The sequence below is a fragment of the Cupressus sempervirens genome, chromosome 11 (genome assembly GCF_028749045.1).
Source record: "Cupressus sempervirens isolate cs-2001-9-10 chromosome 11, ASM2874904v1, whole genome shotgun sequence".
In the NCBI taxonomy this organism is placed as follows: domain Eukaryota; kingdom Viridiplantae; phylum Streptophyta; class Pinopsida; order Cupressales; family Cupressaceae; genus Cupressus; species Cupressus sempervirens.
Genome location: NC_143128.1, coordinates 367,837,761 through 367,865,137, shown reverse-complemented (window position 1 = coordinate 367,865,137; position 27,377 = coordinate 367,837,761). Strand labels below are relative to the sequence as shown.

At 34.8% G+C, this 27,377-nt stretch overlaps 1 protein-coding gene across 4 annotated transcripts in view; it reads left to right on the top strand.

Moving 5' to 3' along the window:
- Positions 1 to 27,377, top strand: part of LOC149529598 (primase-helicase Twinkle, chloroplastic/mitochondrial-like) — a 214,277-nt gene that overhangs the window by 54,601 nt on the left and 132,299 nt on the right. For all 4 annotated transcript variants that reach the window (XM_089809441.1, XM_089809443.1, XM_089809444.1 and 1 more), the window contains 4 exons: positions 16,804 to 16,887; positions 16,979 to 17,059; positions 17,293 to 17,358; positions 17,443 to 17,520. In XM_089809441.1, coding sequence (XP_089665567.1) covers positions 16,804 to 16,887; positions 16,979 to 17,059; positions 17,293 to 17,358; positions 17,443 to 17,520 — 309 coding nt within the window. The remainder of the gene's footprint in view (positions 1 to 16,803; positions 16,888 to 16,978; positions 17,060 to 17,292; positions 17,359 to 17,442; positions 17,521 to 27,377) is intronic.

Below are 27,377 nucleotides of genomic sequence, written 5' to 3'. Positions count from 1 at the left end.
CAACTTCTACATTAGCCACCCTTTGGTTCAAAATAGGGCCTCCTAGCTCTTTAGCACTAGGGGCTTTGAACCTCGGACCACAAATAGCAACAACATTGATTCCAATTTGCCAATAAAGGGACCTAAGACAAATAGAATAAAATTTAAAGTTAAACAAATTAGTATATTATAAATAAATTTGAAAACAAAATACAAATTAAAATAAACAAAATAAGCATATTATTGTCTCTTGAAAGTTGAAAGTTGAAAGTTGAAACTTTGAAAACAAGAGAAGACATAAATTCAATTTTAAATAAATAAGTACCTTGCTGCATTGAATGAAATGTTGTTGTAGAGGAAGAAGTCTCCAAGTGCCAATTTTGCATAATCATGTTTATCCTTGTTCCAACCCATGCCCTCAAGTGATGGTTGTGCATCTGGAGCTGTGCATGGAGCAAACATGGAATCAAGTGTCGATCTTTGCTTACGAATGTGAGGCCCAATGGTCCCACTCGTAGAAGTAGTGGCATCCATAGGTGGAGTAGGGGATAATGGAGAGCGAAAACTAGAAGATCCCAGTTGGGCTTCGGCTAGTTGTGCCATTTCTTCATGTTGCTTTTTTTTCAATTCTTTTTTTCCATTTTTTCCTTTAGAAGAGGTTGCATGTCTCGCATAACATCTTAGGGTACATCTTTGCATTTTTTAGCATCACGTCTAGGTATATGTGCTAGGTGATACTTCAATCTATTTATTCCTCCCCCATTATACACTACACCGCAATGCCAACATGTAACAACTCCTTTTTTGTGCCCCGGGATGGCATGTTTCCAAGCCCTATCCCTTGCTAATGCACTTGGGTCTGCATTAGAGTTAAATAGAGGCCTAGTTCCACTTTCCTCACCCTGAGACATAATGTCAAAATTCAATGGGTTTGCTGCTGGCCTGCTGCAAGATGAATGTAAACAAAATTAGAAGTGAAAAATAGTAGATAGTAGTAGAGAGTAGCGACCAAACAAATTTAAACAAAATGAGAAGTAAAAATACTAAAAAATACGAATGTAAAAGTTTAAAACATAGTACAAAACAAGTTAAAAAACACAAATAAATGCAACTTGTAGCTTACCTCTTCAAATTTGCACAAACAATGGAAATGCAAGTTTGTAAAAACCTCCTCCAAATGCTCCCTTAAGCTCTTTTCAATGCTTTAATGCAAGTACAAAGATGCACAAACCATTAGCAATCAATACGGGAGAGCCAACTGGTTTGTTGATTTCTTTCTCAAAACTCCAATATTCTTCTCTAACTCTTTCCTCTCTCTTGTGAGCACAAGCAAATGGTGGAATGACCTTTTTAGGTCAATAACATGTTATAAGAACCAAAAAAGTCAACATAAAACAAAATATTTTTTATTTTTTTGCCTTTTTCCTTCTTAGCCGCCGACGAGAGTCCTGGCATCGGGACTCGGCGAGTCTGGCGAGTCCTTGGACCTGGCGAGTCTGTGTGAACTCTGCCAGGACTCGGCCGAGTTCGAGTCCAGAAGTAGATTGCCTTGGAAATCAGGACTTTGCCTCGGACTCGTAGAGTTCTGGTCTGACTCGGCGAGTCCCGAACAGTGATATAAATGCAATTTAAACTAGTCTAAAATGCACTTTAACTCTTGCAGAGACAAATTAGACATAATTACGGAAACAATAAAATATTTCACAATATCTATGTTTATCAAATTTTAAAATGCAATAATGACCCAGTCCACTTATCCGGATATTAAAATATTTATAGAAATTAATAAAAAACATTTATAAAGGGCACATTTTAATAATAATTTTAAAACTCTAATGCAAATAAATTAAATAAATATTTCTTACTGATCTAGAAATAAAATTGTACTAGAGACATTCCTTACGGATGATCCATCCAATACAGTTCGACTCCAGACTCTCACAAGAATTCATTCGAATATCCACCATCCACAGGCTTAGTTCAAAATTCATTTATTTACCATTGGAAGAATAAAATATATCATAAAGCATGGTATATGTAAAATTTAAAATATGAATCTGAATATTGTCCCTTATTTTGATTTTATATCATATATTTATAAGTGATGAAAGGGTGCGAGGCCTTCTTCAAAACAACATATCCGCTCAAAACTAATACCTAATCCAAATCACATACAAGGTTTACTAAGATACCAAGTATTGAATTGGTTAATTTGCGGGAGATGATAGGATTAAGCATGAATGTATCTTATTCAAAACCAGTCGCATACGTGTGTAGTATTTGAAGTCTTTTACATCATGGTGTCTCCTTCTCCATATGCGGTGAAAGAAATTTTCTTCAGCGTATGCACCGAAATCATCTTCTTGTTCAGCTCCTTCCCCTTCCACTTGTTCATCACATAGACCAAAACCTTCATGATTGTTACATCTCTATACTTTAGAAGACATAGAGCAAGGCCGACTCCAATCACTGTGCAACTGGGCTATTCCATCCAACAGGTTGCCAATTTTCGATGATACTCTTTTCTGTGGTCGCTGCTTCTTCCGCTTGTGAACCTGAAACAAACATACAAGAGTGGTTAGTATTGTTTAAAAAATAAATGATTTAATCCCTTGCAATATTGGGGATGACTCCAAACTTTGAAATAACAGATTGTCTCTATATAATTTTGAACTTCCGATTCTGCCCGTAACATGATATGTGAGGCTGAAATTCCAATGTATGTATCTTCCAGTGGCACCCGCATACTTAAAAAATCCTCCACACTTGGTACTGTAAGTGGGATATGTATATCTTTACTATCCTGATCGAAGCACTTATCCTTTATAATTATGGTGGTAACAATCGATCCTAATTCAGGCATGATTCCATACTCAGAAACACTATAACCACTACAATCACACCAGACATAGTAATTAATATTTATTCTCTGAAGTTAAAAATTCTCAGCCAGTTTGGTTGTGTACAAATTACAAATGTGCAAAGATGATAATTGCATCCAAATTGTCTGATAAGATGTCTGTATATTATTTCACTTTGGAGCTTACTCGTAAAGGTCTCAGATTGAGCAATATCTCCTTATAAATGGGGGATGCATACAGCAGTCTATACTTGGGACAATCTTCCTCCTTTTGCTTCAATATAGATCAGTATTTGGTAACCTCCATATGTGCATCATTTACCATCTATTGTGTATCAGATTTACATTCATTTCTGGATTAGGGGAAGCATTCTATAGGTAGCAGAGATATGTGTTGCTATATAACTGTCAGCTATGGATGCTAGGATATCATTTATGCCACTATTATTTAATTTCTCTGAATTAGGAGTCTCTGGAGAACTGACCTGTTTTTAACAACACAAAATGTTCCCATTCTGATTACTATATCACATTCTTATATTTGCAGGCTCTTCCTGAAACATATCAAGCAATATATGAATAATCATTGTATAAGCATATCTGTTGATTACCGCTCGCTATCATTATCCCTTTCTGCTTGCACTGTATTAGTCTTCCGTATTGGAGCTGCTTTATGAGGTGTATGCTGTTTAATCTTCATGTGACTGTCACTGATTTCTGTAATTTGGAATCCAAAATCTGTTTGTTGTACATGATCAATTTGTTCCAACTGCACTATCTCTCAAACCATTGTATTGTCCTTCTTGCCATTAATGGATTGTTGTTGTTTGTCTTTTTGTTCTTTCTTTAATTCTCCCTGAACCACTTATAACTGCCCTGCTCATGATTTTTAATACTTGAAGCATACTGGTTGAGTACAAGTAGTCGGTAAGATCTGGAAATTCTGTCTTTTCCATGGTGCTTAGGGCTAAGTTTTGCTAAAATTTGGAGCTCCATCAGGGTGCAATGGAGTTTTGATGACAATTCACTCATTTTGCCTGCGTGTTTGGTTTGGGATCTTGGTGTCTCGGGATACGATAATATTTATATCAGAGTGGTGCAACGAAAGTTTGATAGCAATGTGGTGCCTCGGAGGATTGATGTCATTACACTTGTCTTGCCTGTATGTTTGATTTGGGACCTTGGAGTATTGGTGTTTCGTCAGATGATGGATTGCTTGAGGGCAAGCAATCTTTGGGCAGCAAGGATTTGTCACGTTCCCAAATTTTAATGTAATTTTTAAATTAAATTAATTAATTAACTGGTCCTAGAATTTAATTAATTAATATGGTGCTCAAGTTAATATTTGTATTTGTGGTTCTAATTGATTAATATATTTCGGACTTATTTTTTTTTAGTTTCCGTTGGTAAGTGTTGCCATTGGCTATCTTTGTACACCATCGGAAAGGTTTTCCCTGACAGATATTTAAGCATGGCTTGTAGGTAGTCGTAGATAAGCATTCTAATTATTATTTTGTACTGTGAATTCTTGTTGGGATTCTGTGTTGTTCGCCATTTCGAAAGTGAATGATCTTCCCTACTTGGCTTATTTGGTTTTGGTGGGATTCAACCGTCACCCTATTTCGTTGCATGTAATACTTAGATCAGATCTGGCAAATTAGAGCACCATCTTATTGCAAATATTAATTGAAAGATATTCGTGTTCAAATCTCCATTCTTGTTTGGTTTATTGATGAATTCAGATCTATAAATTTATGGTTGCATAACTCAGCATTCCTCCTCTATCTGTACACCATCCATCCCCCACATCACGAAGTGAATCTTCCGTACCGTAGCCGTACGACTTGGACAACTCTGTAACTGTATTGCTGCTATCATATCGTACGACTTGTCTTCTCCCCACACCGTACGACCATTGTACCTCCATCCCGTACGACTATAGTGACATTCCACCGTACGACCACCACATTACTGTATGACCTACAAGGGAGAATTGTATAGCCTTCAGGCATCCACCGTACGGTCACTTACACTACCGTACGACCTTCAAGAGAACATCGTACCACCCTTAGGCCTACACTGTACGGCCATACACTCTACCGTATGACCATCGAGATAATATCGTAATACCTGTAGCACTGGCCACCCAAAGCACTAAGGGAGAACTACTTGAAGCATTGACTTGAAGCACTGGCTACCCAAATCATTGAGGGATACTACCTGGAGCACACAACCAGACTACCTGAAGCACATGACAAGACTACCTAAAGCATACTACGGGACTTCATAAGGAAACTCTAGAACGGAACATTATAGAAAACCATTTGTTTATTGTGTTCTTAAATAGTTAACTGAAGATTTGGCTATGTTTGATCTTTTTGTCCAATAATTTTTGGTCTTAGCTTCTTCACAGTTTTGGCTAACATTTGATCTTAAGACTCAGACACCTATTTGGTGACTATGCTCCAATATAAAGTTCAGAACATCAAGACATGACCATTCCTTCCATACCCCCCTTAGCAAATTGACTCTGATCACCACTTTTGTTGGCTGAATCTAGATGACAGTTTTCCATGAGCATGTTGAGATCTTCTATCTCTGTTTGGGTAAGAAAACTTTGGTACCGGACAATGTATTGGGTTGCCCTCACTTCATCTTTATAAATTTGCAAAGCTCCATCATGCATAAGCTTCATGAATTTGGACTTTGGAATCTCCAAGCAAAAAGAAACTCGAGACATCATGTAAAAATGGATGAGTTTAAGATTAAACTTAGTAGGACATCTTCTGTTATTTTGAAAAATTTCCTTGTTTCTGTGTTTCCAAAGAAACCATAAGATTTCACTGGTTAGAGTAAACCAAAATCTGTTAAGATATAGATCAAAAGATTTAGCATAGCCAACTAATATCTCACTCCAAGAGAAGCCAGGTCTAGTATTCCAATCAATAGGAGACCGAAAAAAAAATAGCCCAAATCTTTTTGGCAAAAATATTCAAAGAAAAGATGCTCAAAATTTTCAGGTTTGTTACACAAACTAGAAACCACAGGTTCAACATTAATGGAGAATAAAACATAACCAATAGCAAGCTTCTCGATCAACAACCACCATCTAAAGTGGGTGATTTTAGGTTCACAAGGTTCACTCTAAAAATGCTCAAAAAAAAGTGCCAATTTGAGAAAGGACATTCAAAACCCCAACACTTGCACACATGCATAAGCACAAAGTGATCACTTTTAAGCATTCCATATAATTGCTCTATAGAAGTACTAGCAATATAGATACCATCTTTCCATTTTGCATTTCTAGCATATGCATCACAGTTTATGATTTTGCCAATCTTTTCTTTACTAATCACTTTGGACAAAATAGTATATATCTTCTTTTGAGATCTGGGAATGCCATATTTTTTGGAAATCTCATCGCAAGACCCTAGCTTCTTGTTTACTAGCAGATGACTAATGAGAGAAATACCTTTTTCATTCCATTTCTTAGTAGAACAGCTTTGAGTCAGAGCAAGAGGTCTGTTATTCAAATACAAACCCCACTAGATTGACCTGTCAACAACAACATATTTGGTAGGGCCCCCAATAGCATCCCTAGAGGACATGAACTCCTTCACTTGAGTCCAAGCAACCCAAAAAGAGTTGAACACTTTAGACCCAAAAATTTTCATCTTAAAATCGCCCATGACGATATCCTAGAAAGGAATGTTAGACCACTGTTTTCCTTTTTTAATCATAGACTACTCAATGTTATTTCTCACTAGAATCTTCCAGGGCTCATTACCCCCAAAAGCCTTATAAATCCACTTTGTTGCAAGGGAGATCCCTTGGGCCCTGATATCTTTTATCCCAAGACCCCCCATCTTTTTTGGGAGGCAACACCACTCCCATTTAACGCAATGCCTCTTTTTTGAGCCCATACCATCAGCCCACAAAAAGTCTCTAAGAATCTTTGCGAGCAAATTGGACTGCACTTTTGCAAACAACCAAGTGGAAGCAAAGTAAAGATGATGGGAAGAAAGCACCTTTTGAACAACTTGCACTCTCCCAGCAAGAGAGAGGGAATGAGTTTGCCATTTGATATGCTTCCTACTAATCTTACTGTATATCCACTCCCACATATCAGAAAAAGAGGGCTCTAAAGAAAAAAGGAATACAATATTACAAAGTTATGTATGTATATATATATATATACATATATATGTATATAACTACATACATACATACATATATATGTATATAACTACATACATACATACATATATGTATATACATATATATATATATATATATATACACACACATATAAAGGGTTAAGAATCCTTTATGCATAATTTAGTGAAGTAACTGTTTAAATCTGATCACCAAACTTAACGCTACTGATTTGCATCAGTCATTCTTATGGCATTCTGTCTCCCGTTTGAGTTTTTGTGTCAACAAAGTTTCTATTAACAATGCTTGCTTGATGAACATTTCTAGTCAGATCTGTGAATGTTTCATGTTGCTTCTTCAATCTCTTTGCTTGTGTCAACTCCTCTTATATCCGTGGCTTGGTTTATTTTGCAACGTGAGCTCCATTATGTCTTTGTAATGTTATTTTTATTACAAAGTAATTGGTAAAAGCTTGCTTGATATTAACAGTGATCAAGAGGTCAATTTATACAAGAGACAGAACGTTGTTTCCTTGGGAAACAATCGTAAAGAGTAGAAACATTCTATTCTAGAAACAAGAAACTAAATATTAGAAACTTTCTAATATATGCATCAGATTACAATAAATAACTGTTAGATACTGAACAAAGATGATTGAAACTATCTATTATCGTAATACCCTCCCTTAATGGTTAATCTATCTAGAGCACGAAGCTGTCAAAAAGCGTCAAAGACAGATTTTGTCTGCTCAGTGTGCTTCACATTGTTCGTTGTGGGTTGCAAACTAGATTGCTTAGATAGGGTAGCGAAGTGCTTTTGACATTCAACCTTCATGTGCCCATACTTGTGGCAATAATTGCATTGAATGTTCTTTTTCTTAGAGCCTTCTGAAGTTGGAGTAGAGCACCTTTGTTGATAAGACTGCTGTGAATGAGACTTGCCCTTATACTTCTGAAAGGATTCAAGAACAAAGGCTTGTTCTATGGAGGTGGAGCTGGAACTGCTAGCAAATTGTTGTTTCCATTGGTCTTGCTAAAGCAAAAGTGTGTAGAGATCTATGAATTTGAGATCAACACCAGTAGAAGTGATGTTGAGAGTTTTTCTCTATGGAGGTGGAGTTGGAACTACTACCAAATTATTGTTTCCACCGGTCTTGCTGAAGCAAGAGTGTGCAAAGATCTGTGAATTTCAGATCAACACCGGTAGAAGTGATGTTGAGAGTCTCGATAAAATGCTCATAGGACTTGGGTAAACTCTTGAGAGTTATGAGCACAATGTCCTCTTCCTCCATCTTGCGACCAATGGCATGCAACTGATCACGGATTTCTTGAATCTTATTCAGGTGAGCCTAGAGCGATATTCGCTCATCCATGTTAATAGAAAATGGTGTTCTTAAAAGATATAGCTCTGCTTTTGTTAGAAGTCTCATGCAGATTCTTGAGATGTATCCATATCTTGGCGACTGTCTTGCCAGATGGAATTTGAGAGAGCCGATCATCGGCTATGGATAATTTAAGAAGCATCATTGGCTTCTGATTATTCATATCCCATGTATCTTGATTAGTACCAGGGGCAGTCAAACGCTGTGTAACACCCAAAACAATTTAATTAGTATTCCGATATTCAAAAATTGCTATTATCCACTGCTTCCAAGCGCCATAATTTTGACCATTGAATTTTGAATCGCTCTTGAGCAAAGTATTAGTCAGAGATGCCATAGCATGTTTTTCTATGAAAAAGCGTAAAAATCTGTGAAGGAACATACTTTGAGGCAAACAATTGGAAGACACTAAAAAATTGAAAGGGTACACAGAAGACAACTCAAAATCCCTAGAAAGAATATGTTATCAATTTTGGGGTTTGTTGGCTCAAAAGTTAAGGCACCCAAAAAAAATTTAACGACCACCCAGTTGAGCTCTCCAAAAACCCACGAAGAATCTATAAACAAAAAAGAACTTTGAGCCAAAAAATCGGGGTTTTCTGTTAATTCTATATAACTTTGATATCTTTCTGCTCTGAACTGCAGATCGTACAGATCTGATAAAGCATGAAGATCCTTAAGTGGATTGGCCTCTTAAATACCTTATATGATTAACCTAATCAACGCCTTCCTTGGGAGCATTTAATAATGTTCTATTTGCATAGTAATAGTTAGTATAATTACAAACTAATTGTAAATCCCTGGAGACGCCGATCTTGGCAATATAACCATTAATTTATATATAGGGCCAACTTGGAATGACTCATGTCCTTTCTAAGGACATGCCTCTTGGGTGCCATATACATAAGAGATAAGAATGTGGATAAAGGACACACAAATACAATAAGTCTACTCCATTAGCATTCATTGCCTCATACGATTTATAGCAGAAATAAATATTTTATTGTAGAACTATACATCACAGCAAGGATACTTAATATACCATTTGGTATTGATAAAGACCATCTTTAAGCAAAGAGTAAAAGCATTATATCAATATTGACCTATCAGAATTTGCAGAAAACTTACATGGTATCAGAGCTCTAGTAGTCAAACCTAGGCTTTGCAAATTGACAATCGGATTTAAAATATCTAGCAACATCCTTCTACCTTCAATGGCTAGCGCAATCAGATCCAAAGATAGGTTTGATGGAAAAGAACACTTCGTTGCTTAGAAATTCAGAATTATGATGATTCTTGAAGATAATAATGTAATACAGTTTGTTGATAAGGATTCCAAGCAACTTGATGCTGATCCTCATAAAACTATCTGGATTAAAGGAAATAGGAAAGCAATGCAAATCATATTAGATGAAGTTAAAAATAAATAGTACCTATGCTAATGAAATATCAGACAACGTTTAATATGATGAGTGCATTATTAAATGCATATGAGGTTAACAATGCAACTAGAACCATTGCACTAAAAAGACAACTAAATCATATAAAGATAAGGAAGGGAGAATCGATGAATTCATTCTTCCTAAGGGTGGCTAGTCTAAGAGATGAACTTGCAAGTATAGGGACCATAATTGAAGACAAGGAACTATCACTTATGGCTATAGATGAGTTACTGGATTCATGAGAAACATTCTCACAAGGAGTAAGTGCTAGAGGCAAATTTGCAAACTTCAATAGACTTAAAGGAGATTGCCGTAAAGAAGAATCTAGGCAACTCAAGAAAGGAGGGAAATTAAAAACTGAAGATGAAGAACTTCATGTCCTCAACACAAATTCCTATAAAGTTAAGAAGAAGCACTTCAAGAAGAAGAAGGGTAATCAAAGAAATAACAAACTTAAGAGAGATTTATCCAAAATAAAATGCTTCAAATGTGAAACATTTGAACACTATAAATCAAATTGCCTTGAGAATACAAAGCAACAAGTAAACTGTACAAACATTACTAGGAAAGGGGAAAACTATGATCCTGAGAAATGTGTATTGTGTAAAGCACTATCAAATGAAGTATCAACCAAAGCATGGGTAATTGATAGTGGATCATCTCAACACATTACAGGATACAAAGAAGTACTAGACTCAATATCAAAAGAAGTTAATGATGAAGTTATCATAGGTGATAATTCCACTCATTTTGTCAAAGGAATTGGGAACTGCACCTTGAATCTGAAGTCGGGTATTTCTCTTCATCTCAAAAGAATATTCTATGTACCAGGAATCAAGAGGAATCTTTTTTCTATTATAACACTTGAAGATGATGGACATAACGTTGCATTCATGGACGGTAAAGTAATGACCTGGTCTAAGAACTCTTCATTTAAGAAATCAAAGTTGATTGGTCAAAGAAAGAGATACTTGTATGAATTAAATATAGAACCTATTTAAGCCTTAATTCATGAAGCTGCTGATATAAACGAAATCTAGCATAGAAGGTTAGGACATCTAAACTTCAAAGCCTTATCGACTATGGAAAAGATGGTTATTGGGTTACCAAAGTTGAATAAAGATCATTCAAGCATATGCAAAGGATGCGCTCTAGGTAAGAATGCCAAAAGTCCATTTCAAGATAGCACTAGAAAATAACAATGTTTTAGAATTAGTCCACTCATATTTATGTGGACCTATCTCTGTTCCTTCTTTTGGAGGATTTTGGTACTATATACTTTTTATAGATGATTTCTCTAGGAAAACATGGATTTACTTCTTAAAATGTAAAGAATCAAAATAAATCCTTAAGAGATTGAAAGAATTCAAATCCTTAATTGAAAACCTATCAGGACACAAAATTAAAACTCTTAGGACTCATAATGGAGGGGAATGTACTTCAGATTTGTTTAAAGATTTTTGTAAAGAAGTAGGAATTAAGAGGGAGCATATTGTTCCTTATAACCCATAGCAAAACGGGGTAGCAAAAAGGAATAATAGAACAATTATAGAAGCAACAAGAGCTATGATATTTGATCAAAGTTTAGAATATTATCTTTGGGCAGAAGCCTCATGTATTGCTATCTATATTCAAAACAAAAGTCCTCACTCCCACCTTAGAGATAAAACTCCTGAAGAAGTTTTTTCTAAGGTTAAACCAAATATAAGTCATCTTGGGATATTTGGGTGCCCAATATACATACATGTTCCAAAAGAAAAGAGAACTAAGTTAGAACCCTCCGAGAGGAAAGGTATTTTTGTCGGATATAGTGAAACATCTAAAGCATATAGAGTTTACATACCTGGTTAGAAAAACATTGAACTTAGTAGGGATGTAATATTTCAAGAAGATTTAGCATTCAAAAGAGCCCTAAGTTCTGAAGATCCTACACATATACCTAGTTCTAAAGAAAATCATGGATCTAAGTTTTAGAGGGAGAACATTGAAGAAATTGAAGGTGAAATTCAAAATCTTAAAGTTGAGGAAACTCAAAATCCTAAGAAAAGACCACTTTGGGCTATTAAGACTGTAGAGGAAGCTCAAGACTTTGTTGCACCATCTTGAACCTTCAAAGAAAGCAAAAGACTCAAAAGATTTTCTAACTATGCAACAAACATGAGTGATTTATCTAAATCAAAACCAACCAATGTTTCAGATGCTATTAGACATACAGCTTGGAAAGATGTTATGGTAGAAGAATACCAATGCATTATTAAGAATGATGGTTAGGAAATTGTTCCAAGGCCTGAAGGAAAATCTGTTGTTTCTTCTAAGTGGATATTTAAAATCAAACATGCTATTGACGGTAGCAATGATAAATATAAAGTCAGATTTGTAGGCAGAGGATTCTCTTAGAAGGAGGGAATTGATTATGAAGAAACCTTTGCTCCACTTGCTAGATACACCTTTGTAAGAACAATCATAGCTATTGCAGCATCGAAGGGATGGAAAGTACATCAAATGGATGTGAAAACAACATTTTTGAATGGAAAGATTACAAAAGAAGTATATTTGGAACAACTTGAAGGATTTGAAACTTATAATCCTAAAATCTTTGTTCGTAGACTCAAGAAAGCTCTCTTTGGGCTTAAACAAGCTCCCACGGCATGGTATGAAAGAATCAATACATATCTCACCAGTGTAGGATTCTCTAAGAATGAAGCTGATCCAAATCTCTATTATAAAAGGAATAAAGATGATATAATAATTTTGGTACTATATGTTGATGATTTACTAATAACAAGTCTTGATCATCTTATAGATCAATGCAAGAAAGATCTAATCAAAGAATTTGATATGAAAGATTTAGGACTCCTTCATTACTTCCTAGGACTAGAAGTATGACAAAACTCTGACAACATCATACTTAATCAAGGAAATTATACATTAGACATCTTGAAGAGATTTGGAACATGGAATTGCAGACTTATGTCTTCTCCAATGGAGACTAATCTACACAAACTTAAGGAAGCAACAACAGAATCACCTTCCATAGATTCTACTCTTTATAGACAGATGATTGGTTCTCTTATGTACTTGGTAAATACAAGACCTGATATATGCTATTTTGTTAATGTCTTAAGTTAGCTTATGTGTGAGCCAAAGGAGATTCACGTAGTTGCAGTCAAACACATTATGAGATACTTACAAGGCACTCTTCACCTTGGGCTCAAGTATGAGAAAGTTGACTTGGACTTATATGGGTTCACAGACTCAGATTGGGCTGGAAGTGTTACTGATAGGAAAAGCACTTCTGGATGCTATTTCACTTTAGGCTCACCGATGATATCATGGATATGTAGAAAGCAAGCATCAATAGCACAGAGTTCCATAGAAGCTGAATGCATTGCAACAACAATGGCCTCTCGGAAAGTAGTTTGGCGTAGAAAGTTACTTGTGGGATTATTTGGTCAATCCATGAATCCCACTATTATTCACTGTGTTAAGCTTTCTGTGAATCAAGTTTTTCATGACAGATCCAAGCATATCGAAATTCCTTACCATTATGTAAGAGATATGGTAGATAGGAAAACTGTCAAGTTAGAATACATTTGCATGATAGATATTCTTACCAAACCTCTATCTCGTGTGAAGATAGATCACTTCAAAAAAAGACTTGGTATGGTTGAATTATAATACATTTGTATTCTTTAATTATTAATGAAATAATTTTGTGTTAAAATTGCTATTGTTAGGCAATTGACTGTTATGGGCTTCACCATTTGTATTCATTATCTAAGAGGTGACGATCTCTGAGATAATGAACACTTGTATAAAAGAGATTATAAGAGATGATGATCTTTGAGATAATGTACTGAACAATAGAAACTACTGTCAGAGCTGGATGAGTTCAAGATCATATTGTGATATAGGCTTGTTAGTGTCTATGAATCACAACTTGGATAAAGGATGAATTTAATCATTCCCCTGATTTTATCCTGTGTACTGAAAGATCTTAACTCAGGATCATATTGTGATATAGGCTTGTCAGTGTCTATGAGTCACAACTTGGATAAAGGATGAATTTAATCACTCTCCGGGTTTTATCTTGTATATTGCATTCCATACAACACTGTTATCACAAGTATAAGTGATAAGTCATATCACAGGTATAGTAATATGACATAGTATCATGTGTTCAATGATATCAAATGCTTAGAAGATTTAGATAGATATAGAATGTCAATCTATGCTTATTCATCTTAATTGATGGTGGTAGATATGTTATCTTTCAGTATGATTTTCAAGTTAAGAGGGAGTGTTAATTCTATATAACTTTGATGTCATTCTAATCTGAACTGCAGATCGTACAAATTTGGTAAAGCATGAAGATCCTTAAGTGGATTGGCCTCTTAAATACCTTATATGATTAACCTAATTGGCGCCTTCCCTGGGAGCAATTTAATATTGTTCTATTTGCATAGTTATAGTTAGTATAATTACTAACTAATTGTAAATCCCTAGAGACACCGATTTTGGCAATATAATCATTAGTTTATATATAGGGCTGACCTCGAAAGACTCATGTCCTTTCTAAGGACATACCTCTTGGGTGCCATATACATAAGAGGCAAGAACGTGGATAAAGGACACATGGATACAGTAAGTTTGCTCCTTTAGCATTCATTGCCTCATACGATTTATAGCAGAAATAAATATATTATTGCAGAACTACACATCGCAACAAGGATATCTAATATACCATCTGGTATTGATAAAAACCATCTTCAAGCAAAGAGTAAAAACATTATATCAGTATTCACCTATCAGAATTTGCAGAAAACTTACATTTTCGAACAAAACCCTAGTCGGCGGTCATGGAAGGAAAAAGTTGTAGGAAAAATGGCGATTGCAGGTAGAAAAATGTCTGATTTTTCCATGAAGAGGGGCTGTTTTGCAGAGACAACACGAGATGAAGAATTGTCACCAAAAAAAGTGGATTTGTCATTAAAAAATGGTAGTTATTAGCCGTGCGACCAACAAAAATGATTGGAAAAACGGTTTAAAAAATCAGCGATGGTGGCCATAAACCAGGTCTTGGTTACACATAAAAGATGAAACACTAGAGAAGTCTGCAGTTGAACATCAAAACGCTGCAAACTGGCAGATCTTTCCAAAAATTGCGATTGTGGTTGGATTTTTTTTACAAAAAATGCATTTTCCTGTATTCAGATTTTTGCATAAAAACGTGATTTTTTTGCATTCGAATTTTTCAAAACAGAAACCCTAAGTGGGTTGTAGAGAAATAAGTTATAAATTTGTCCAGAAAATGTTAAGTATTGGCTTTGATACTGTATTACAAAGTATGTGGTAAAATACTTGCTTGATATTAAAAGTGATCAAGAGATCAATTTTATACAAGAGACTAAACGATGTTTCCTTAGGAAACAATCCTAAAGAATAGAAACATTCTATTCTAGAAATAGGAAGTTAAATATTAGAAACTTTCTAATATATGCACGAGATTACAATAGATAACCATTAGATACTAAAGAGAGTTAATAGAAACTATCTATTATCGTAATGATTTTGCCATTACAATTTTGACGAATTTGCTCTTGATTGCTTTGAATAGTTGTACCTTGCTTGAATGCAACAACAAACTTTTGCTGGCAAGCATTCTTTATGCATTGGGCTAAAATCACTTCTTGAGTTATTGTCTATTGTATTGCAAAGAGGCTTGTTTAGTAAGCCTAAGAAACAAATTATTCCTAGAATTGAGGAACAATGTCATGAAAATTTGTGCTGGTGATGGCACACCATAGTTTGCAAACTCGGACTCAGAGAATACTTGACAAGCCCAAAAATTTTAACTCGGGCAAAAACCCAGAGAAAAGTCGACAAAAACTAGACAACTTAGAAAGAACTAAATAATAAATTCTCTTAAATAAGCATATTTTATTTGTAAAAATCAATTACAAAATGTTTTAAATTAAAAGTTGACATCTTGAAAGAAAAAATGCATGGTTTTGTAGCAAAAACAGCATGTGAAAAAGACATTGTAACCTGCATTTTACCTGCATCGACATTTTCGCCCCTAGATTTTTGTGTCTATAAAAATGCAAGAGTTAAACTTGAGAGTACTTGCCCAACAGAAAAATGAAGAGTGCTCAACACCTCGGGGAGTATTCAGAGAGTTTGCGAACTATGGCACAAACATAATGAAAATTAAAATGTATCCCTGTACATTGCCAACAGCATCTAGAAGTTGTAGATAAACTATTACCTGAAGAAAGCTACATTAATTTATTACCCCAGATAATGAGTAAACAAGAAACAATTCCAATTTTATCTCGAAATTTTGTTGCATGTAGCAAGTTACTAGCTCAGAACCTCTAACCTTCAGTTGGTGAGAAGTGTGTCTGTAATTATGTAGCTGACAATATAAGCTAACAATTGCTAACAAGTTGTGTTCGTGTCATATTCACATGTGAGGAACACTTCTTAGGCTTTAGGATTGTTATTTTACCAAGAAATTGTTGCATTGTTTATGTATGTTTTATAACTAACTCAATGTGTATAATTGCACTAGCTGTTTCATTTGTATCTTGAGAAACAGGGTTTATGTGATAAATTATATTATTTCAGGCTTTCTAGAAATTGACAGCTACTTCTTGATTTAGAGATTTCAGAAATTGTTGCCACCTTTTGTCTTTTAGGTACTGCACTGATGCATTCAATTATTTCAATCAGTCGCTACCTGAACTTTGTCATTGAGATTAGATAAGGAGTGTACTGTATTTTTTTAATAATTTGATAATATGTCAGTTTTTTCTTTATGAAACTTATTGACTAGTGGATAAGTATTTATATTTTTATCTTACAGTTTTCCCAATTGAACATGTCAACAGGTAATATCATGTGCTTGCAGTCTTTCTGGCTGCCTGAATTTTTTTTATCTAGATTTAAAATAAATTCTTTGCAAACTGTTTCTTTTTAAGCAGATCTCCGACTACTTTGCTGCACGTTGTATATCCAGAGAGACGCTACAAAGGAATAGGGTGATGCAAGCCATAAGAAAAAATCAGGTTTAGTGAAAAGATGAACAGTAGTATTTGCATTACTTAACTTCCAAGATCTCGTCACACAAAACTCACGTTTTCATTTCTGTTTTGACAGACTGTTATTGCATTTCTATATAGAGTTGAAGGAAAGATTGTTGATTGCAAGTACCGGTATGGGCTGAAGCAGTTTGAGCAGGTAATATCTGGGTTTTGTCAATCATGCCATTAATTTTGAATTGATTTGTATCATGAAAGGCATTATGAGACGCTGAACATTCTTATTAACACTTTTTTCATTTAACTATTTTATCTCTTGTTTTATGTTGGTATTTGTCTCTGCTATATGTTTTTGTCCATTTGTTAGTTGCTGAACTGTTGCAATAAAATGAATGAATGATTAATACTTGATTTTTTGGGGTTCATGTGCAGGAAAATCCTTATGAAGCTATTCCTTATGGTCTGGATGATATTATGGGAGCTAAAGAAATTATAATTGTATTGATTCATCTTTACTTGTATCTTGTTTCTTTTAATTTTTAACATATGTTTTGGTCAGCAAGTTTGTTGGATTTGGTGTAGGTTGAAGGAGAAATTGATAAATTGTCCATGGAAGAAGCTGGCTTCAAAAACTGCATCAGTGTTCCACCTATAGAAAAGGTTTGTGTTTATCTCTTTAAAACCTAATCAAAATTTAGAAGGGGAATTGATGAACTGCACTGGCATATATAATCGAAACAAAAATAAAAAGTAGTGTCTGGGAAGTGTGCTATTACTGTGAAACCCAACTGTAGAATTGCATTGAATATAGATCTGCATTTTGAATTTTCTTACATCTCCCAAGCTGTTGTCATATGCTATCACTTACACTGATGCTTTTTTTAAATGTCTGTGATATTATCATCAGATTGTAATAAATAAATGTTTAATGTTTCACACTAGCATGAGAAAGAAAGAAATAAAATATATTGATTTCTGCGGATGGCCAAATATAGGTCAGTGAATGGGAGCTAAGAATACAATAGATTACAATAAAAAGTTCTAGGAAGAGAAACCTAGAGAGGTCCACAAAGAGAAAGAACTTAAAACAAAATTACAATACCAGGGGACTACCAACCATGTAAAATTAGATTGTGGTAAGTAATGAAATTGACACTTGCACATACTCATAAGAGATTAGGATTGCCTGGCTTGTGTTTGGAATTGCGGGAGATGTGTCTCAGAGCCCTTGGGGATGTGTTTACAGTACCAGAAACCTCTGCAGGAGATGCCCAACCCATGTTTCCTTACTTTTTCATTTATAAACGAGTTTTCATATGAAAAGAACGAGAAGAATTGAAAAATCTGAAAAGTATAATGGTATTTAAAGTTCTGATTAAAATTTTTAGAACATATTAAAATATATTAAGAAAATGTCATCTTCAAGTATCATCGTCTCCTATTTTTCAAAACTAAACATCAGTATCAGTATCGATCTACTCTATAAGTTTTTTGGCAACCTATAAAACAATATTTCTGTTGTCAAGCAGCTACATATGAAGGTTATGTAGGCACATATATGAAATTTAGATGAAATGCATCAAACAACTTTAAAGTGTTCGATGAAACTCATAATCGATTCATGTAAAATGTTCATTTATATCAAGATGAAACAACTTTTTGGTTCATCTTTTAGCAACTATTAAGCTTCTCATGTATCTAGGACATAAAAAATAAAAAATGGTTATCCTGCTACATCCAGTATTATCCACAATAGTGTTACCTTAACCCCTTAACCTGCATGGGTCCTGGTAAAACCATTGTGATAGCTTGTTCCTTTTCGCATAAGGTTTTTCTGAGTGATAACTTGATCCTTTCTGCAGTTTTAGATTTTTTAAGAGCAAGATATTGACTTGGTAAAAACTGCAGTTTATTTTTCAAAGTCGAGTAGCTGTCCGCAGTGGCACCTTTTTCGTATGAAATTTGTTAATTAACCTCCATTCTCTATTTCAAGTGATGAATAAATTTGTAGAAGAAGACTGTTCAACTACTGTCTCTGTCTCCAAACAAAGGGAAAGCCGGAGTAATCAAGTTGATTGCGCCATGAATAACCCAAATGTGCCCTACAGCTAGATTGTGCAGTCTTAAAACATGATAATGCAAGTTGATTTCGCACATGAGAAATGCAAAGTTTGTGGAAGCATGAACAAAATGAATTGACTTTTTGTTAAATAGAAACTATGAACCTATTCATATCCTTAATGTTCTTAGATGAAGACATATATATTATCGATGCATGAAAAACTGTTCCTGTAGAATGAAATATTGTTAAAATTGAAAGCATATATGTTCTCACTACATGCATAGTTATCAACGATAAAAAATGAAGTGAACAATCTTGGGTGTTTAGGTGTCGAGTTGAGCATTACTTGCTCAGTGAACAATCTTGTAGTGATATTAGCAGTAATATGCAATGTTGCTTCATGTTTCTGAAATGTGGTAGTTCAAGGATGGTGGGGTGCATTTTAGGGATGGGGATGGGAGGGAGCCATTTTTAGGGGATAGAAAGGGACATCTATCAAAAAATAGGGAAAATCTTAAAAATATAGAAAAATTCAAATATTCATATTGATAGCATTGATAAGGCAGTCAACATATACATAATAGAACTTATGTTATATGGAAACATGCTTCCAATCCCAAGGGGACTTGTTAACATTCTGAAGCATTTCGAGGATAGTGGGATAGAAAGGAAACATCCCCTAGCTGGCCCCGATTTCAGAAAATAGCAAGAAATCGTAGAAAATGTTCCCAGACATTTAGGGACGACGATTTGTCCCCAGAATATTCCCCATTCGTCCCCAAACAAAAATGTGTTCTTGAAATATTCAAGGGATTTTTGGCATTAAAAATTTATTAAAACAATATTTGAAAAAAAAAAAAAAAACTTTTACCAAATTGACAATGTGGGGAGTTCCACAAGGTTTGAATTGGTCCCTATGGATTATAAAATTTGTGTTTAAATATTCGACGTGATTAAATATGTTAAAATTATATATATTGAATCATAAAATATTAAAATATTTTTAATTTATAAATCTAATATTTAATTTTTTTTAATAATCATCATAATAAACATATTTTAAATTTTTTATATTAAATAAAAATATATTATAATAATAAATTGAATTTGATAGCTTTTATATATTTAAGTATTAGAATTAAAAACAATTCAAGCAATACACATACACATGTACATATACTTTGTTGTCGATAAAAACTATACTATAGCTGACAAGATTAGTTAGTGTGTGAAAGGTTGCATGACGGTTGAATCATCATTTCGGGAGATATATGTACATCATTTGAATGGAATTATGAAGCATCATTACAATCGTGATGGTATATCTGCTTATATGAATAAAGTACTATTGTGTTTTGTGTTACATTCTAGTCTCTTAAATGCAATAACTATTCGTTTACCCTGTATGGTAAACATACTTTAAGACCATTGAATTGAAAATTTAACCATTCATTGGATGAATCGTTTTTGTCAAAGGGTAGTAGTAACTCATATGATTCTGAGCCTTTCAAAATTTGATAGCTAGAATGAGGTTTAGTTTCATAGGCTATGTAATGTTCCCTTTAGGAACATTATAAATATTGAAGTCTTATTCTATATAATAATAAAATTGACTTTGAGACTTAGACACAAAATATTAAAAAGGTCAATTTAATGTTTTACAAAGGACAAAGGGTGAAGGAGGAACAAGACGAAATACCTTAGGGAAGTTGAAGAGCCACAAGGGAATAGGACGAAAACTAGAGAGGAGCCGAAGAGTCTTGATTTGTGTATTAAAAGGGGAAAGAGGCTCATTGTTGGGCATGCTTGATCTTATGATTCAGTTCAGTTTCTCTCCCGTGAGAGTTTCAGAAAGCTTCAACTTTCAGCTAGTTGAGGGCGTAGCCCCTCGTGCTGGCAGACAGTGGACGCAAACCCATTTTCCTGGGAGATATCAGCTCAGGTGTTTCATTCGTACTTATAGGTTCTTTTTATTCTAGTATTCCAATCTGACTATTAAATCTGTATTTAGGATTGGGTTTTTTGTACTGGTTATTGTATTGCTGTTGTATAATGCAATAACATATTTGCGGAGTTGTATGGAAGTTTCTGGTTTTAACATTATAAGTCTGTAATGCATTTCTTAAATCCTGAATATTATTCTGAAAGGAACTGGTTATTTATTTGTGAAGAATCTTCGGGTTTAAACATCCATTGTATTTCATTTGCCTATATTTGAGTTTGAATATTATAATTAAGAAGAAGTTGGTTAAACGTCTATTGGCTATTGTTTGGATTCGTTTGTGTTGGAATACATTTGCAAGGTTTTAGTTTTGATTATTTTGTTTATAAGAGAAATTAGCTAATATCTGGTTATGAATATTTCAGTGTTATTAGAGCCTTAAACCTGCCATCCTGTTGGGTATAACCAGATGGTTGATCAGAACAGGATGAATGTCATCAGATGGTTGAGCAAAACTAGTGCAAAACTATGTATGATGAATGTCCCGCAGATCAAGATCATCAATTTGAGGTTTTTGAAGTAGAAGAGCAATCAACTACCATTGACTTACAGCTTTCCAGCGACCATGTAGAAGATATTACCCGGGGTACAAGTGTTTATGTTGGTCAATTGGAGGTCAGTGTTGACAAACAGTCGGATGAGGACGGTTGTCCATGAAGTAATAACAGATTGGAAATTTTGTGTGATGAACCATATTGTACCTACGCCCATGACAGAAATTCAAAAGAACAATCCAAGATGACACTACAAGACGATGAGCTGTATCGAAATGCATGCATTTAGAAATCAATTGAAGGTTAGTAAAGGCATGGTGGTAGCATCCTTGGTGCAGTATGACAATACCCACGAGTTGATTGAGGAACTCTATAGGAAGGTCCCATGGGAAGAGGAAGGTGACTGGCATTTGGCCGATTTACAGAAGGTCAAAACAACCCTCGAGATTATGAAATCAGATTACTTATATCTACTGTCGGACAGGGATTATATTCCTAAAGTTGCTGAGATTTATCTAGTACAATAAAAAAGGGAAAAGGATGAGATTGAGGATCTTAATAGGACGCTTAAGTATGTTGGGGAGGCATTGAGTGAAACTCAATTTTCTCTACAGAGAGCAGAAAATCAAATCAAGCTCATGGAACACTCTCGAGAACATGAGAACAAAATGAGGTTAGAGCTCTTCTAGGAAGTCATTGACGAACTTTAGAGCATTCAACAGATGTATGACTTGGATAGTTGCCCCAAATGGTTAAGTAGCAAAACTTCAGAACACTTTTAGCTTGTCAACAACCCTTTGTTTGAAGTTGTTGCTGATTGGATGTTCGACAATCTTCTTTTTGTGTTAAATGAGGGATCATCTCCTATTTGCCACGAAGAGGAAGATTTTGATTTCAGACTTTGGGATCCTAGCTTAGATCCTAGCAGTGAATCCAGATCTTAGCATGGGAATGATGAATCAACTTTTGTTGCTTATCATTTGATCAGCCCCAACATATTTTCCGATTTCATCCATTCAAGAGTTGGGTGAATTTTCTTCATCAGCCTCGGAACAGTTCTCGGGGGAGTATTTATTTGAGGTTTATGGTTAGATTCTCATCATCTTTCATACTCATAGCACTTATGCATTTGGGAATTCTCCAATTTTATGCCGACAATATGAACTTTGATGTCCATGGGATGGTGGTTTCAGCTTTTGATCAATTCATTTCTTACATCATAATTGCAAGGCCCAAAGAAAATACAATTAAAAGATCAACAACCAGCCCTACCCAACCAAAACCAATTAAGATTTTGATTCACCTTTGTTGGAGCAAAGGTTCATATCAAAGGATGACTGGGGAGATGTAGTTTTCTTACTTTTGACCATAATCCAACCGCCCTTAACCCTAGCAGCAACATTTTGCTAAGAAGTAAAATCCAGCGCATATGTTCTTCCACTAGCAGAAGGATCCAAGGAAGGGCCAATTGAAACTTGGGAAGCATATGAAGGATGGATTGTAGAACCAGAGAATTAGAGGGATCTGGGAAAGATCTAGCAAAACCCTGAGAAGTGGTGCCAACAACAGCCAAAAGGGAGCAAACAACAACCATCATTTGATCAGCAGAAATGCCAACATTTCCAGGAACAACTTCACACTCCTAGGAAGAAGCAACAATATAACCAACAGAACTCCCAACATCCACAACTCCAATAGGTGCAGAAGAGGCAACAATTGCACCAACAACCTGAGAAGAAGCAACAATAAAACTGACAGAACTCCCACCTTCTAGGGCTACAACAGGGCCAGAGATTCGACAACCACATCAGCAACTTGAGGCAAGTGAACTGCATATTTGCTGCTCTTAGTGTGTTTATTAATATCCCAATCAAAATGGGGAATTGTAGGTACTCAGTGTATACTTATCTTTAGAGGGAATTGAGTGCTACTCTATAATTTTCTTCATACATTGTTGTTCTATAGTACAAGTAACAATGTTATCAATTGGTATGATATAGCATCTCCATCATGAGTAGATAAGCTCAACAAAATCTTGTACTAATGCTCAAGAATATTTGTAATGTTGAATTTATTATTAATTGGATTCACAACAACATTTGCATTTGAAGTAAGCAGGCTGTTATTTGACATGGTGGATTGGACTCTCCCATGAGATTTTGATGATATGCAAGCTTTAGTTTCAATTTTGGAGTGAATTACTCATCCGAAATGCATATACCTCATTGTTTTTGTAGGTGGATCTGTAACATAACATTGTTTTGTAGACTGTGTGTTGACCACATGATTGACAAGGGTTTATGTAAAAATAATAATCAAAGGTGTGGCCTTGATGTCTGCTACGCGACATTTTTGGACTCGATGGGTTTTAGTTTAAGTTGATTTTAATTGAATTGACATCTAGTCAGTGTCGTAGGGCTGACCAGAGTTGTAGGCACAATTTTGATAAGTTTGAAAGATTTTAGTATATTAAAATACGTAGTGAATATATATACCTTAGATCAATATAATGTTTGTTTGGTTTTACTATCTTTTGAATTGGCACAGATGTCGAAGATTCAATAAGAGGAATGATAGGTATTGTCTTCATGACGAATTTTGACAACACACTTTGATTTGGATAGTACAATATTTTTATATGACACAAGAGTTGTCTCAATGGTTTTCAAGGAATTTCTGTATTTGCTAGCTTTTTAAGTTGATCTACTTGAAGATAAGATGTCTTTACAACATCTTGTTGAGGTTTCAGGTGTTTGATCGTGTAAGATCTTGCAACTACTGATTTCTTGGTACCATATCTCACATTGGTGCCAAAGTTTCGTAAATAGTGATTTGTATGGAAAGTAGCATTTAGATATTATGGTTTCTGATTTTCAATTATCAATCTATTTTGTAAGATAACATTACCATTGGTGTATAATATGGACATGATTACAAGGAGTACACATTTTGGGTCAGAGTCCATTGGTATTGCTCAATGGCAATACAATCTGCAACATTTTGAGTTTTTATGTAAAATGGAGATTGATTGGTTCCATATAACTACAAAGGTTTTCCTTTTTTATATTTTGCCAGATTGATATCCGAAACCTCTCAATATACTTATCCTTTCTTTATACCTCTTAGTATGTATAGGAAGCTTGCCCTTTTGATATACTCGATTATGTGAAAGGGGCATTAAAACATGTGAGAGCAGAGATGTACATGCCACTTGAGAAACACGTGAAATGAATTTTTCCTATCAATAACACCTACATAGAAATTATAACTTCTTCCTCTTAGTATTTACATCTTGTTATAGGGATGCATGGGGATGGACAAAATCAAATGTGAAATTGTTCTTAATTTTGCTTAATGCTATAAAGGTACCGACTTACGGATGCCATTATTCGAAAAGTAGTTGACAGTTGTAGAGGTGTTCTTAAAGCCCCTAAGGGATTCGTGTGCAGAAATAAGGGTGTGTAACAATTTTGATGGACGGAGACACACTAGAAATTCAACATTGATTAATGTAATTGCAATGTCCACAAAGGGGGAATTGTTTATGAGAACAATGGATTGTGAAGGGTAGGTGAAGTATGTTTCTTTTATTGTTAACATTCTTTCTTAAACTATGGTGGAATTTAGCCTTGAAAATGTTGTAGAATTTATCACAGACAATGCGAAAAATTGTAGAACGACTAGTGTATTGGTTGAGGACTGTTGTTTGCACATTTTTTGGATGGGTAATTGACATATTCTTGGAAAGTTCATGGATGCATTTCTCGAATACCTTGTGCTATTGAAATGATTTGATTGTTGTATTAATTAAGGAGAGGAATGCTTCTTCTATAAGCTATCGTAAAAGATCTTTCTACAACAAAAACAATCAAGAACCAAAGACAGAATAGAAAGATACTAAATACTAACTAATTGACTTACATAATAGAAAGTTACTTAAAGCTAACTAAATGACTTAAATGATCATTACAAGATAAATAATATAATATTACTTTAATACACTCCCTTAATGGTCATTCTACTAACTACAATGCATAACACTTGTCATGATTTGCTAGTCTTTTGGCCATAAATGCATGGAAGGCTGATTACTTGTTTGAATGGTCTAGGACATGAGCTTGTTGTTGAGAGCCCCTCTAGTTGGATTTTTGATCAGCCAACATTTTGCAAAACTTCTTCATTTGAACAAGTTTAATGCAATAATGACATGTGATAGATTTTAGATTCTTTGAAGAATCATCATGTTCGGTTAGTCCTTTATTCCAAGTAGACCTGCCTTTATCTTTGTCCTTGGTAGTAAACATTTATTCCGTATTGGTTGTCTCACTGTTGTTACCGAACTTACTTTTCCCACTTGGCTTGGTGTAAGAGCCCATTGTGCAGAGCATAAAATTTCAAATCAACATTGGTAGAGGTGATGTTGAGAGTTTCAATGAAGTGCTCATAGGATTGTAGTAATTCCATCTTGCGAACAATGACCACCAATTGATCCAATGTCTTCGATCTTCAATAAATGATTCTACAAAGAGGTTTTGTCATTCATCATAATTAAGAATGACATATATTTAAAGAAGAAAGCTCTGGTGTTATGTGATATCTCATGCAAATACTTTACATGATTGCAGATCTCTTCAATAGTCTTTCCAGATGATGCTTTTGGAATAATCTCATCAGTGATAGATAACATGTGTAGCACTATGGCATAAGTGCTTCTTGATTATGCCCATGAAACTTGTCCTAGTCTTAACCTACAACTATGTGACAAGTAGATTTACCAAGAACAAGCTGATCAAGGCCTTAGTTGCATGAACAAAATGCTTTCAAAACATGTCAAAATCTTTGCGGAACAAAAGTGAGCAAAACCCAAGACACAAAGAAGCACAAGACTGAAAATAATGTCGTATGAGCAAAGAGCTAGGTTTTATGGGTGCATAGGTTGTAGAAGAAAAAAATTAAGTCATGTGGGCATAATCTAGGTTGTAGGTTGAAAAGAAATCATTGCGTGCTTAAGGAAATAACTCTTGATGTTAGAAAAACAATCATAATGCTTAGGGAAATAACTTCACCATGATCAATAGAAATTCATAGGAAATGCCATTGCTTTTCAAAGAAATACTACGATCCATTGTTAGAGAATTGTGATTTCTTGCTAGAGTGCCACAAACCTTACCTGAAAATACACATGCTTGTTGAAGCAGAAAACACTCTAACAAAAGCTAAAATTTATATGAAAAGTGTGATATCCCTAATAGGTTATAACTTCTTCAAACACCAAAAATCTTTATACTTCAGTTGTTTGACATTTCGTCAAACACTTTGCAAGCAAGCTCTGATACGACTGTAATAACCCTCCTCAAATCTACCCTCAAAAATGCTGATGAAAGCTCAAGGAATTTCATCAAACAATTCACATGCAAGGGACGTATGACTGATATAGTATTTCAGCTAGCTTCAAATGACTTTTTTTTCAATTTGCATTAATGAGAATCTTGTGCTAGAAGACTACAATGGACTACACAATGACCTAACATGAGTGTGCTACTAATTTTGACAATATTTAGTGCATATATATGATCTAAGCATGAGAAATGAACACCTACAGCCAACTGACATTTTTACAAACAGTTGGTATGCAAACTAACTAGCTGATAAATAATGATATTAAATTGCTTAAATGGCACCAGCAACTATTATCTTCTTAATTGCAATGAAAATTACAATGCTCATGAAATATGGCCAAGACTTTGGCATTTACATGGATTACAAAATGATAATGCTGGTATAATGCACACTTACAACTGAAAGCTTATAACACCCTAAAAAACAATACTAACAAAGAACCTGGTTGTAGATGGCTGTAATAATTTTCTTCTATGCTGCCCCTTCTACTTTGCTTTTTTCGAACTGCTTTTCGGATTGCTTTTCAGCTTGCTTTTTTCGGTTCCGCTTTTTTCGGACT